General features: G+C 37.1%; 1 protein-coding gene across 4 annotated transcripts in view; it reads right to left on the bottom strand.

The window, feature by feature from the left end:
• Nucleotides 1–302: 302 nt before the first annotated feature.
• The window catches only part of TOE1 (target of EGR1, exonuclease), a 42,234-nt gene continuing 27,234 nt past the window's right edge, over nt 303–15,302 (bottom strand). For all 4 annotated transcript variants that reach the window (XM_053693570.1, XM_053693568.1, XM_053693569.1 and 1 more), the window contains 6 exons: nt 15,213–15,253; nt 13,909–14,005; nt 6,093–6,251; nt 4,321–4,580; nt 2,481–2,652; nt 303–1,760 (listed from right to left, as the gene is read on the bottom strand). In XM_053693570.1, coding sequence (XP_053549545.1) covers nt 999–1,760; nt 2,481–2,652; nt 4,321–4,580; nt 6,093–6,251; nt 13,909–14,005; nt 15,213–15,253 — 1,491 coding nt within the window. In that variant the 3' untranslated portion in view covers nt 303–998. The remainder of the gene's footprint in view (nt 1,761–2,480; nt 2,653–4,320; nt 4,581–6,092; nt 6,252–13,908; nt 14,006–15,212; nt 15,254–15,302) is intronic.

Below are 15,302 nucleotides of genomic sequence, written 5' to 3'. Positions count from 1 at the left end.
AATGCCCTCTAAAATTCCTGTTCTTTTAAAGCACAGTTCACATTTTCTACTAAAGACCGATTTGATGTGAGCCCTGGGGCACTTGCCAGCAGGATTTTAACGGGGGGGAAAAAAGATAAACTAGCTAAGAGGAAGAGATTGCATTTCTAAAAGGAATGATGATTTTTAAATTAAATAATAATCTAGAGCTTAATAGTAGCAGTTACAAAGCTAATGTTATTGAATGACTTACCATACTAGTGTGGTCGGGCTTGGCACTTTCTGGATTTTGGGGTGAACATATTACAAAAAAAAAAAGGCTCTTGTGGAAAGGAAATATTCATTTAATATCAGGCCATGAACTGATAATTCAGGAAATGAAACAAACTGAACATTTAACCAAATAAAACTTAACTAAAGGTCTGATTATAAAAGTCCAGTACACTATGTTGGGTGCGCACAGTTCTAGCATATTCTACAACATTGTCCACAGAAGTAGATTTATGTCTGAAACACAAGTGACCTAGATCAAGCACAGATGTATCCAAAAAGCAGGACAGTTGTAGGTTTTTTTCTAAAGACTATAAAAACTGGCTCTACATTCTCTTATGCCATTTACCCCAAGCCTAAATAACTTTTACTAGTATGCCCCCTTTTCTAAGCAAGGCATACATTTACTTATTCAAACATAAAGGACTCAGGTGGTGAAATTTACATCAATGACACAAACACTTGGCAATGGCAGTTTTAGAAGAATGTCAGCATAAAATAGCTTAAAGGGCCAGCCGGTACATAACTCAACCCTCACCAAAATTACAAACACATCAGATTGTTGTTTTTATGTAGTTGTGCAAAGGTCAACACTCTCATCATCACCAGCTATTTGACGTTACAACAGATTGTTGCATATGGCTTGGAATATAGAGCAAATTTCATTGTTTAAAAAAAGAACCTAAAACTCTAACACGACTGTAAACATGTAACTTGTGCACGGCTCAGCTTGTTATTGTTTGGAGTTATTAACCACTTTCTGACAACAACCTCATCTTCAGCATGTGCGCTCTGGATGATTTGGAGAAAACACTTTTTGCGATTTGCAGGGGGAGATTCTTCCCACTTAGATACACCTTATTGTGACAGTCTGGGAGACACTTGGCTGCAGACGAGCCTTTGCTTACTCCTTTCTTTAGCATACACACATATCCCATGATATAACCAGTCATGAAGGCATCAAACCCTGCTCTGTGGATACCACCCTCAGAGGACTTGGAGTTTTTCCCCTCAGCATGTGCTGGTTCAACAACAGAGTTTGCTCCCAAGTCTTTCTTGGTCTCACCAGGATGTAATACTGGGGCAGCTTCTTCATTGCCCACTGGATCCTGGTTTATGGAACTCTCGTAAGAAACATCTGTGGGTAAACTTTCATTATGTAAATCAGTTCCTTCTCCTTGATCTGGGTCCCTGGTCATCGGCATCTCCTCCTCTGTCCCGCCGTCCGTTTCCTGGGTCACATCCTTCACAAGGCCATGGTCAGCAGCAAAGATATCCACATCTGATGCTTCACAGTGCTGTTTACTCGGTGGCTCCATTTCTAGCATGTGGTCACTTTCTGTGTTGTCTACGCTCATGTGTTTGTCAGCAGCTTGCTTTGCAATCTTTTTACGCTTCCTCTTAGATTTCGTTTTTCTTTGTTCTTCTCTGGACTTCTCATCCTCCTCAATAATGAGATCAATATTGTGAGACTGTGTGCACTTCTGCCCGTTTGGACACCAACCATAGGCCTTTAAAACAATTGAAAACAGTTATGGTAGTAACTGCAGAAGACACATTCTGGTTATCTAAAAACAAAAAAAATGACCTCAAATTCGTTGAAAATCGTTATTGTTTAAAAAGATGGATAATGCCTTTATTACCCATTCCCCAGTTTTGCATAACCAACACTGTTACATTTTTCACCTCTGATAACCTTGTATCTAAGCCTCTGCCGACTGCCCCCTTATCTCAGTTATTTTGCAGACTTGCATTTAAGCAATTCAGTGCTGACTCTTAAATAACTCCACAGGAGTAAGCACAACTGACTGAAAAACTGTCAAAATACCCTGAGATAAGAGGTGTCCTTCAAAAGGCATAGACATCAGTTTATGAGCCTACCAAGGTTTAGCTTTCAACAAAGAATACCAAGAGAACATATCAAATTTGATTAAAATGGAAAGTTGTTGCCCTATATGAATCTTGAAAATGTAATTTTGACTAAACTTTCCCTTTAATATACCAAATAGGCCACTAATTACAATCTAATGCTTCATAGATAATAAAGCCAAAAGCATCTTTTTATGAGTGCATTGCTGACACTGTTGCTTTTCTGAATCCAGTGACATTGCCCTGAAAAACATTAACCTAATGTAACTAAACTTAAAAGGGACATTCCGGTTAAAATTTAAATGGACATAGATGAATTACAAATTTGAATTTTAGTATAGATTTATTCTAATAAGACTCACCGAAAATCTCTCACAAATAAGCAGCGGTGCCGCACGTGAGCTGGTCTGGTCAGGGTCTGGCAACGAGCAGCTCCTGTAATCTATGTAAGTAGACATACTTCTTGGATAATGACAAAATTCAATAGCCAAGTGATTGCTGCTAGAATCCATCCTCTTGCAATTCTCACGCTTGCTTAAAGGAGAACGAAAAGAACAAAAATTTAGCCAACAACAGGATCACTAATGCTGCACTGATGTTCTTTTTGGCTTAAAGGGACAGTCTACCATAGAATTGTTATAGTTTTAAAAGTTAGATAATCCCTTTATTACCCATTCCCCAGTTTTGCATAACCAACACAGTTATATTAATACACTTTTTACCTTTGTGATTACCTTGTATCTAGGAACCTTCTTCCAGCCCCCTGATCACATGACTGTTTATTATCTATTGTCTTCAATTTAGCATTGTATTGTGCTAGATCTTAAATAACTCCCTGTGCCTGAACACAGTGCTATCTATATGGCCCACGTGTACTTTCTGTCTCTTTGTGTTGAAAAGAGATTTAAAAAGCATGTGATAAGAGGCACCCCTCAAAGGCTTAGAAATTAGCATATGAGCCTACCTATGTTTAGTTTAAACTAAGAATACCAAGAGAAAAAAGCAAATTTGATAAAAGTAAATCGGAAAGTTGATTAAAATTAAAAGTCTTATCTGAATAATGAAAGTTTAATTTATACTAGACTGTCCCTTTAAGCAGAACAACTCAAAATTCTAAAGGTAGCTCATCCCATTAACAAACAATATGATTTTTTTATGGTAGACAGTGAGTCATTAGCAATGATTTAATGTCATTTTCTGTTAAATACAGTTCACACAAACATTTTGAGATTGTCAGCATGGATAAGATCATATAAGCGTTCAAAATGAGTATAGTAAATGAACAGCAGAAAATACTAGAGTATGCTAACCTGTGGCACTTGCACACTACAGTAAATATGGTTTTATACTTTATTATTATATATATATAAAAACACAACACCTTACTAAACCATCAGATTTTGTATTGAGGAGAAAATTCAATTCCTACAGAAAAGCTGATTTTTTTTTCTACTAATTAATCATTTTCATGGGAAAAATACATTTTAGTAGTTGTAAAGTGTTTTGTTTGATTTTGTAAACTAATATAAAGTGCAGGTTTATGTAAAAACTGATCCTTGAGACACAGCACTAACTGGCTGATATTAAAAGAACATTAAACACTTTGAGATGGTAATATAAAATGATAAATTGCATATATAAAAAGAAGTCTGCAATATACTTTCATTGTTTATTTTGTCTGCTTTTCCTGTAATTCTATTCTGAAATTGTGAGCATTTCAGTTCCTGTTAGAAATGGAAGTGCAGAACACTGTTATATTCCACACAGCCATTGGCTGCACACTCTAGTGACCTATTTATAACTGCCCCTAATTGGTCACAGCAGAGAAGGTAACCTAAGTTACAATATGGCAGCTCCCATTGTTTTATAGACACTAAAACTTTACACTTATTTTGTCACTATTTAAACAGCTAATGGAACTTAAAAAAATACATCTGTTTTTCTTAAAGGTGACTAATATTTTCTTTGAATGCATCATTCTATATAGCATTTATTTAGTGTTTAATCTCCCTTTAGCCGTGCGCAATCACACACACTCTATTTTACTTTTTTTTTTCCTTAGCACAAGAACTTATTTATTTTGCAAAGAACAAAAACTGCAACACATTTTAAAACATATTCTAAAAAACAAGAAGAAAAAAATATTTTATACCCCTTGAGAATCAAAATAAAATTCTATTTTTATATAATCAACCAACTCACCATTTTTTGTAGACGTATTCAAGGTAGGAAGCGGTAAAGCGAACCTCAAACTCTGAAGCATACTTGGTATCGTAGATTCCCGCTGGGAACATTTCTGACAGGTCTGCGATGAAATTGCCAAGACTGTCTGGTAGGTGAGCATAAAAGCACTGGTACAGGAAGGCCAAGTCTATGAGACCATTGTGAAGGACCATGGGCTTCCTGGCACGGAGTAGCTCCAGAAAGAGAGTGCGAACACTCTGCACGCGACTCTCGTCCCCCTAATAAACAGTAAATATAGAATCTATTCCATGATGTTGTAAAATGGAACATGATCAATAGAGCTGCAGACTGTCTTGGTTTTAAATAGGCTAATTAAACAACAACAACAACAAAAAAGTGTTTTGGGGAAAGAAGGATGAATACAAAGCAATTATAAACCCAGAACATAGTTCTTAAAAGGGACAGTATACTATAAAATGTTTTTTCCCTTAATGTGTTTCTAATTACTTGTTTTTACCAGTTGCAGAATATAAAATGTATGATATTTGCTTTATTTAAGGCTTATTTGTGTATTTGAATTAGGTGATTTTGTGTTTTGAAGCCACAACCTAATAAAATGACTTAAGCTTGTAGGTATAATCTCATTACTGTATCACATTGCGTGCATATACCTGCTTCTTAATCTTATATCTGTCTATAAACCAATCACCAAAACTTGGCGAGAACAATGGAAAATTAACATTTTATTACCTTATCTCTTCTATAACCCACTGGAAGTGTAATTTCTTCTGTTGGCTGTTTTTACACAGCTTGGCCTTAAGGCCAAAATCAGGATAGGACGGGATACCACAGGCTAAGTCAACTATTTCAAATGCCAATATAAGGTTAATGGAAATACTTGTAAACGATTGAATACACTCCAGCAGGTAAAGTGAATCATTGGGAACAAAATAAAGGGACACTGAACCCACATTTTTTCTTTCGTGATTCAGATTGATCATGACTTTTTAAGCAACTTTCTAATTTACTCCTATTATCAAATTTTCTTCATTCTCTTGGTATCTTTATTTGAAATGCAAGAATGCAAGTTTAGATGCCGGCCCATTTTTGGTGAACAACCTGGGTTCTCCTTGCTGATTGGTGGATAAATTCATCCACCAATAAAAAGTGCTGTCCAGAGTACTGAACCAAAAAAACAAGCTTAGATGCCTTCTTTTTCAAATAAAGATAGCAAGAGAACGAATAAAAAATAATAGTAAATTAGAAAGTTGCTTAAAATTACATGCTCTATCTGAATCACAAAAGAAAAATTTTGGGTTCAGTGTCCCTTTAACAGGAGGGAAATGTTTGAGTAAACTGTCCCTTTAAGGAATATGAAACACAAAAGGTTTCTTTCATGATTCAGATACATTATACATTTTTAAACAACTTTCCAATTTATATCTATTATCAATTTAGCTTCATTATCTTTATATCCTTTATTGAAGGAGCAGCAATGCACTACTGGGAGTTCGCTAAACACATTGGCAAGGAGGTATAAATATGTGCAGGTACCAACCAGCAGCTAGTTCCCAGCTCCTGAGCCTACCTAGGTATGCCTTTCAACAAAGGATACCAATAGAACTAAGCAAATGAGACAATAGAAGTACATTGGAAAGTTGCTTAAAATTGTATGATCTACCAGAATCATTAAAACATTTTGGGTTTTATGTCCCTTTAAGTATAGTGCAAAATATTATCAAAATAAACTGCTCATTTATATACCATGGTTCTGGCAATTGAATCATTACCTTGTCATTGCCTTTGTGATAAGGGATCCCCTGAGAGTACTGTTTGTTGAAGTCAAAGCCATGCTGGACAAGGAACTGAACTGACTGTGGCTCTATGGTGTAGTCCTCCATACACAGCAGAGTCAGATTATAGATTTGGGACAGATAAGCATTTTCCCCCTGGTAACAAAGGAAAACAAAAAAGAAACCTACATTACACCAAAGATACAGCTAATACGCGTTTTACTGCCTTGTTACATAAACCACTGAAGAAAAATAAATCACCAACATCCGATATCTCAGAAAACAGATTTAAGCAATTTTAGCTCCTATAAATTCCTTGCCACAGCATCCAGAAAACACAGTAAATACTTTTACATTGGAATATAAAATGCTTAAAAGGGACACTGAAGTCAAAATTAAACTTTCATGATTCAGAGAGTAGTCCATTAATGTGCACACTTTAAGGCACCAGCTCCTACTGAGCATCCGCAAGAGATCAATGTATATTAGGAATGTGCATTCAGATCCTTTGTGTGGAAGTAGGCAGCTGCTCAGATCTTTTCGTATCCATATTGATTCTAGTGTAAGATCACTACACTAAGATCTGGAACTGTGCATATCTTAGTGTGGTGATCTTGCACTAGAATCAATCCGGCTATGAAAACACCCAAACAGCCATCTACTTCCGCATTTGGATCCTCACAAAGGATCTGAATGCACAACTATTGTATTTACGATTTATGATTGGCTGATAGTCGTCACGTGATGCAGGTGGCATGGAAAATGGAAGAAACGGATGTCAGCAAAATATATATATATATATATATATATATATATATATATATATATATATATATATATATATATATACTCATTTGAAATATACAGTTGTGCTCATATGTTTACACACCCTGGCAGAATTTATGATTTCTTGGCCATTTTTCAGAGAATATGAATCATAACACAAAAACTTTTCTTTCACTCATGGTTAGTGTTTGGCTGAAGCCATTTATTATCAATCAACTGTGTTTACTCTTTTTAAATCATAATGACAACAGAAACTACCCAAATGACCCTGATCAAACGTTTTACTTACCCCAGTTCTTAATACCGTATATTTCCCCCTTTAACATCAAGACAGCTTGAAGTCTTTTGTGGTATTTGTGGATGAGGCTCTTTATCTTCTCAGATGGTAAAGCTGCCCATTCTTCCTGGCAAAAAGCCTCCAGATCCTGCAAATTCTTGGGCTGTCTTGCATGAACTGCACGTTTGAGACCTCCCCAGAGTGGCTCAATGATATTGAGATCAGGCGACTGAGATGGCCACTCCAGAACCTTCACTTTATTCTGCTGTAGCCTATGACAGGTCGACTTGGCCTTGTGTTTAGGATTATTGTCATGTTGGAATGTCCAAGTACGTCCCATGCACAGCTTCCGGGCTGATGAATACAAATTTTACTCCAGTATTTTTTGATAACATACTGCATTCATCGTGCCATCAATTCTGACCAAATTTCCTGTGCCTTTGTAGCTCAAACATCCCCAAAACATCAGCGATCCACCTTCGTGTTTCACAGTAGGAATGGTGTACCTTTCATCATAGGCCTTGTTGAAATGTAGCGTTTATGGTTGTGGCCAAAAAGCTCAATTTTGGTCTCATCACTCCAAATGACTTTGTGCCAGAAGGTTTGAGGCTTGTCTCTGTGCTGTTTGGCGTATTGTAAGTGGGATACTTTGTGGCATTTGTGTAGTAATGGCTTTCTTCTGGTGACTCGACCATGCAGCCCATCTTTCTTCAAGTGCCTCCTTATTGTGCATCTTGAAACAGCCACACCACATGTTTTCAGAGAGTCCTGTATTTCACAAGTTATTTGTGGGCTTTTCTTTGCATCCCAAACAATTTTCCTGGCAGTTGTGGCTTAAATTTTAGTTGTTCTACCTGACCGTGGTTTGGTTTCAACAGAACCCCTCATTTTCCACTTCTTTATTAACGTTTGAACTCTGCTGATTTGCATTCTCAATTCCTTGGATATCTTTTTATATCCCTTTCCTGTTTTATACAGTTCAACTACCTTTTTCCCACAGATCCTTTGACAATTTTTTTGCTTTCCCCATGACTCAGAATCCAGAATCGTCAGTGCAGCACTGGATGAAAGATGCAAGGGTCTGTCAGGAGTCCAGAAACTCATTGACCTTTTATACACACACACTAATTACAAGCAAACAGATCACAGGTGAAGATGGTTACCTTTAATAGCCATTCAAACCCCTTTGTGTCAACTTGTGTGCATGTTATCAGGTCAAAATCACCAGGGTATGTAAACTTTTTATCAGGGTCATTTGGGTAGTTTCTGTTGTCATTATGATTTAAAAAGAGTAAACACAGTTGATTGATAATAAATGGCTTCAGCCAAACACTAACCACGAGTGAAAGAAAAGTTTTTGTGTTATGATTCATATTCTCTGAAAAATGGCCAAGAAATCATAAATTCTGCCAGGGTGTGTAAACTTATGAGCACAACTGTATTATTGCATTTTCTTTTTTATTACACATTTGTTGACTATGCAATACCATTATATTTAGGGACAGTCTACTCCAGAATTTGTATTGGTTAACCCTTTGGCTGCTAAGCCATTTCCCACCTGGTGCTAATATTTTATTTTAATTTTTCTATTTTTTTAACTTTTATTTTTTTTACAGACCCCCAAGACTTACACTGTTGGAAAGGTTAGGCGATTACCTTTCCAACAGTGGGTCTTGAAGGTCTGTAGCTGCTTAGATGCCTGAGATACAGGCTTCTAAGCAGCATGCCCCCTCCTCCTATACTTAACATTGTTAAGTATAAATAAAGTTGCGCGGTGACATCATCACGTAATTGTGCGTGACGTCACCACGCATCATGTGAAGCCCCGGCGATGCCTGTCACTTAACAGGCACGATTGCCGGGGTAGAAGCAGTTAGGAGCCCCCAGATCTCCCTCAAGGTGGGAGAGTGCTCATGACGGCTCTGAGCCGTCATTAGCACCAGAGTGAGAAACTCTGTGACGGCTCAGAGCTGTCATTAGAACTCGAAGGGTTAAAAAGGATTTATAATCCCTTTATTACCCATTCCCCAGTTTTGCATAACCAACACAGTTATATTAATACACTTTTTACCTCTGTGATTACCTTGTATCTAGGAACCTTTTTCCAGCCCCCTGATCACATGACTGTGACTGTTTATTATCTATTGTCTTCAATTTAGCATTGTATTGTGCTAGATCTTAAATAACTCCCTGTGCCTGAACACAGTGTTATCTATATATGGCCCACATGTACTTTGTCTCTTTGTATTGAAAAGAGATTTAAAAAGCCTGTGATAAGAGGCAGCCCTCAAAGGCTTAGAAATTAGCATATGAGCCTACCTAGGTTTAGTTTAAACTAAGAATACCAAGAGAAAAAAGAAAATTTGATGATAAAAGTAAATTGGAAAGTCAATTAAAATTAAAAGTCCTATCTGAATAATGAGGTTTTTTTGGACTTGACTGTCCCTTTAAAGGTGATATCAGATCTCATTATGTTCTAAGTTTGTGTAAACAGACTTGCTTCCTTATCTTTTATTTGGCTGGAGCACCAAAGCTCAATACATAGAGAGAACAATGGAAAATGATCATTTTATTACTTAAAGGGACAGTAGTCTAGTCAAAATTAAACTTTCATGATTCAGATAAGACATGCAATTTTAAACAACTTTTTAGTTTACTTTTATCATCAAATTTGCTTTGTTCCCTTGGTGGTATTTTTGAAAAGCTAAAGCTAGCTAGGCTCAAACTGATTTCTAAACCGTTGAAAACCGCCTCTTAGCTCAGAGCATTTTGAAAGTTTTTAACAGTTAGACAATACTAGTTCATGTGTGTCATATAGATAATACTGTGCTCACTCCCGTGAAGTAATTTAGGAGTCTGCACTGACTGGCTAAACTGCATGTCCGTCAAAGCACTGAGATAAGGGGGCAGTCTGCAGAGGCTTAAATAAAAGGTAATTACAGAGGTAAAAAGTATATTATTATAACTGTGTTGGTTATGAAAAACTGGGGAATGGGTAATAAAGGGATTATCTATCTTTTAAAACAATACAAATTCTGGTGTTGACTGTCCCTTTAACTATCCTGCATCCCACTGAGAGTGTAATCTCTTCTGCTGGCTGTGTATACTTAGGCTATTCAATAGCCTATACTCCAGTATTAATTTGTTCAGTATAGGTGGCGATACCACAGGCTAAATCAGCTATTTCAAATGCGGAAATAGGAGTAAAGGAGCTACTTGTAACCAATTTAATACACTCTAGGAGGTTAAAAGGATCATTGGGAATAATTTAAAGGGGAGAAAACTTTTGGGTGAACTGTCCCTTTAAGTTTAGTTATTAACAAAGAATACCAAAAGAACAAAGCAAATTTGATAAAAGTAAATTGGAAAGTTGTGTAAAATGGCATGCCCTATCTGATTCTTGAAAATGTAATTTTGACTAGACTGTCCCTTTAATGGTTCTTTTCAGTAGTAAGACATTTCTGTAATATACTTTATTTTGTGCCCCTTTTCCTGCAATTTAAATTTGTGGGCTTTCCAATTCCTTTTAAAAGTAGAAGTGCAGGCTCCAGATTTAAAGGGGCATGAAAACCCATTGTTCCCCCCTTTCATAATTCAGACAGAGCACACAATTTTAAAAAACTTTCAAATGTAACTATTATCAAAATTGCTTCATTCTCTTAATATCCTTTGTTAAAGGAGCATCAACACTACTGGGAGCTAGCTGAACACTGGGTGAGCTAAGGACAAAATATTTTTTTGAAGACACCACAAACAAGTAGAGCATGGCTCCTCCTGAGGCTACCTAGGTATGCTTTTCAACAAAGGTTGCAAAGAGAACAAATTAAATAAGATACAAGAGGTCAATATAAATAAATTATATGCTCTATCTGAACCATGAAAGAAAAAAAAATGGATTTCATTGCTGCACATTAGTGATCTATTTATATCCGTCCATAATTGGCCTCAGCTAAGAAGTTGCTTTATTGATACTAAAACTTTAGTATGGTTCTAAAACGTTACACTTTTTGTTATTTATTTATACAATATCAAAATAACAAGAGTATTGCAGCAATACCCTTTTATTGGACTAACATTACATAGTAAAATACAAAATTTGGGAGATTCCTCTCTTCCTCAGGTCTGAAGCATTACTGATCAATATGATAGAATTTGTTCATAGATATCTTGTAAAAGAAGAGGTGTCTATGGGGACAGGAGGTGGGAGAGATAGCTGAGAAAATGAGCAGAGGGTCCTAAATAGCAGATCAGTCCGATGCTGAATAATGCTGGGGTGGGGGGCACTGGCAGGGTAAGTGCTGGATAATCTTATAACAGAATTGCATGCTGGGATATACTGTATATAAATAACATATACACACACAATGCCGAGCTATTATATATATCTATATCTATCTATATCTATAAAAATCATATATACACCACATGCTGTGCGCTGTATCATGTACACCACATTTGTAGACATACATGAGTACTCTGCATAAATATAAAGAGAGAAGCGCTCAACCTGAGAACAAACAATAACATAATAACTTGTTCTATGACTATTTACCGCCCAAGAAGCAGCCTCTTTTTGCTCAACATGTGCGTTTCACAGAGAACTTCCCTGTAGCATATAAAGTCTGATCCTGACCTTAACAGTACAGCACCTAAATACCAGGCAATCCCTCACTGAACGAGAGAAACGGAAAAACCCCAGACCTACGTTTAGGCCTATTGTGGGCCTCATCAGTAAGGTTCAGCCATATCCCTTCTAGGCACACTGAGCAATTGGCAGGGTCAGACTGATATGCTACAGGATATTTTCTCTCTGTAAAGGGGCATAGTGTGCTTAAAGAAAGCGCACCCTGAGTTGCAATATAAATGAACAGGCATGCTGTTCTCTCTCTTGACATTTATGTAAATTATGGGGAAACCAGACATTGACTCCGTGCACACATGCCCTTAGAGAATTACAACTGCACCTCACTGACGAGGCCCATAGAAGGCCGAAACTATCGTCTGGGGTTGTTGCTTCCCTTGTTCAGAGAAGAATTGCCTGGTATTTTGGCGCAGGACTGTCATTCGGCAGGGTCAGACTGATATGCTACAGGATAGTTTTTCTCTGTGAAGGGGCATAGTGTACTAAAAGAGTATGCACCCTGAGTTGCAATATAAATGAACAGGCATGGAAGCTATTCTAGCTTTTGTTCTATCTCAGGAGTGCTGTTCTCTCTCTTGACATACATGAGTAGTCTCCCTTAATGCTGTAAGTTTTGTGACTGGCTGTGCTGCTACTACATATGTAGTGACACAGCTTGCAAACTGCTTTATTTTAACGTTTGGTGCTATTCTGTATGTTATCCTGTTCTGAGATCAGGGCTGGATTGGCCTACCAGGATACCAGGAGATTTCCCGGTGTGCTGCAGCAGCTGGGGCTGGAAAGTTACAATTTAAAGGGGTGATTAATGGGCTGTAGGGTGCCTATATAATATCCCTCTGGCATTTTTATTTAATGCAAAGTAATATAATTTAATTATGAAAAACATATTGGGAAAGGAGTATCCCAGTAATCCCCTTTGAGAAAAAATGGGCATCTGCATTCTACCGACTAAACAGAAAATAGGGCTGGTCTTCATATTTTTCCAGGGCTGCATTTTATTCCCAGTCCGGCCCTGTCTGAGATCAGTTTATGTTTCAGGTTCGGGGGCTGTTTAAATGCCAATATTGGGGGGAAATTTATTTAAGTGTGGTATCCTCTTCAAGAAGTGGCTGTAGGTCTTATGATTTGGTTTATGTTCTCTAGAATCGGGTTGTATAGGACTACTGAAGGGGTCAGTGTTGTGCTTATCTTCATTTTGTATTGCAGTGGTTCTCGGGGTGCTTGTAGGCCAGATTTTAATGTTTATTGTCCTTGTCTTATATCCCTTTGCTCTGAATGATTCAGAAAGTGTCTTTAGATTTTTATCACGGTCCTCAATATCAAAGCAGATCCAATGGTATCTGATAGCTTGGCTATAGATAATGGCTTGTTTGGTATGACTGGGATGAAAGCTGATGCAGTGCAGGTAGCTACATCTTTTTTTTTGTAGATGAATGAACAGAGTTTCCCATTGTTTATGGATACTGTGCAGTCTGAAGCTAACACTGCTTTTAAAAGGTTAATTGATGGATGGAATGAGTTTAATGAGTTATGGAATGTAGCGATAATATTTATGAGGTTTATAGGGGCGAGTGGTTAGGAAACTGTGTTTAAGGTCAGACATAAATAGGTTTGCATATTGTGGGGCCGTTTTTGTGCCCATAGCAGTTCTAGTCATTTGTAAATAGAAGTTATTGTTGAAACTGAAATAATTGAAGGTGAGGATAAATTCTAGTTTAGTATTGTATTCAGTATTGTGTTTTTGGCTGTGTCTTTGGCATGTGAGGAATTTGGAACAGGCTTCAATTTCATCTTTATGGGGGATGTTGCTATTCAAGGATTCTACATCCATGGTAACTAGTATGGTATTGGGAGGTAATTCTAGGATCTGGCTAAGTTTATTTAACAACAAATGTGCAGATTATTTTAGATCATATTATTCTCAGGCTAATGTTTGCTGTGAATCATTCTATCTAACATTTATTTAGTGTTTAACATTCATTTAACTAATGGATAACCACAGTTAGAGATGTGACTCAATTTCCAGACTGATAAGCGAATCTAGCAGCATTTTCTGGTAAAGATGTTTCTAAGCCTGACGACTGTGACAGGAGCATGTGTTTACATACCTTTTCTGGCAGTTCTTTAAAGCAAGCAATACCCAAGGACAAAATGGAACGTGTTCTGGCAGCGTGGCATATTGCTTTATATCTCTCCTCAACGCACCTAGAAAACAACTCACATTTTATATTTATATGAAGACCAGTCACTGTGAACACATGGAGCGGAGTAAAAACAATTCAGTTAACGCGCAGCCTTCACTCTGCATCTCCAGTAATAAACTTGCAGGTAGGACATTAATTAAAGTCTAGAGCAGAGTTTCTCAACTCCTGTCCTCAAGTCCTAACAGGCCAGAGTTTTATGAGCGGAGGTGAAATAATCAGCTGATGGGTGAGAGCAGGTTAGTAACCATGGTTACTAATCAGCTGATTATTTCACCTGTGCTCTAATTTAGAGGATATGAAAATCTGGCCTGTTAGGGGTCCGGAGGACTGAGTTGAGAAACAAACACTTGTCTATACCATTGTTTCGCACCTGCGGTCCTCAAGTACCCCCAACAGGCCAGGTTTTCATTATAGCTGAACCAGTGCACAGGTTAAATAATCAGCTGATGGGTGAGAGCGGGTTAATAACCATGGTGTTACTGATAGGGATGGCTGAATAGGTTTATATTCGAATACTAGAACGAATTATTGTATAAATTCGATTTACATAATCAAATGTTAATAAGAACGAATATTCTTAAAAATTCTGTAATTTATAGGTTACAGTCTTCGAATTTGAATGTTGATTATTAGATTGAATGTAACATTTGATTTAACAAATACTATTCACAAATTCAATAGTTCATGTTTTAGGGAATTTAGTAAATTGATACATAATAGGTACAAATATATAAATTCAAATGTTTCTATTTTGAATATTGCATTTAAAGAAAGCATTAGAAATACTATTATATTAAACAAATGTTAGAACGTTGTACAAAAACTTGTTTTGTTTTTCAAATGTTACGAAACATTCGCCCATCTCTAGTTACTGATCAGCTGATTACTTCACCTGTGCACTGGTTCAGCTATAATGAAAACCTGGCCTGTTGGATGGACTTGTGGACCGCGGTTGAGAAACACTGGTCTAGACCACTGGTTTTCAAACCTGTCCTCAGACCTCCCCAACAGGCAAGATTTTCAGGATTACCTTGGAAGAGAGCAGGTAAAATAACCCAGTTTACTAATCAGCTGATTTCACATGTGCTCCAGTTCAGATATCCTCACAATCTGGCCTGTTAGAGAGGTCTGGTCTAGAGGATTGAGATTTGGCGAAGTGATGTTATCCTCCAGCATTTGATATTGCTTCCTAAACAATGCATACTTACTGGTTAAGTAGATTCTTTCTTGTGCCAAGGCCACTTAGTTCCTGAAAAGACACAAGTTGCATATTTGTGTTTTTATAGCTTAATGTACAA

Source organism: Bombina bombina, chromosome 10 (assembly GCF_027579735.1).
Source record: "Bombina bombina isolate aBomBom1 chromosome 10, aBomBom1.pri, whole genome shotgun sequence".
NCBI lineage: Eukaryota > Metazoa > Chordata > Amphibia > Anura > Bombinatoridae > Bombina > Bombina bombina.
Note: the sequence above shows the minus strand (reverse complement) of the source record. Positions and strands in the feature narration are given on the sequence as shown.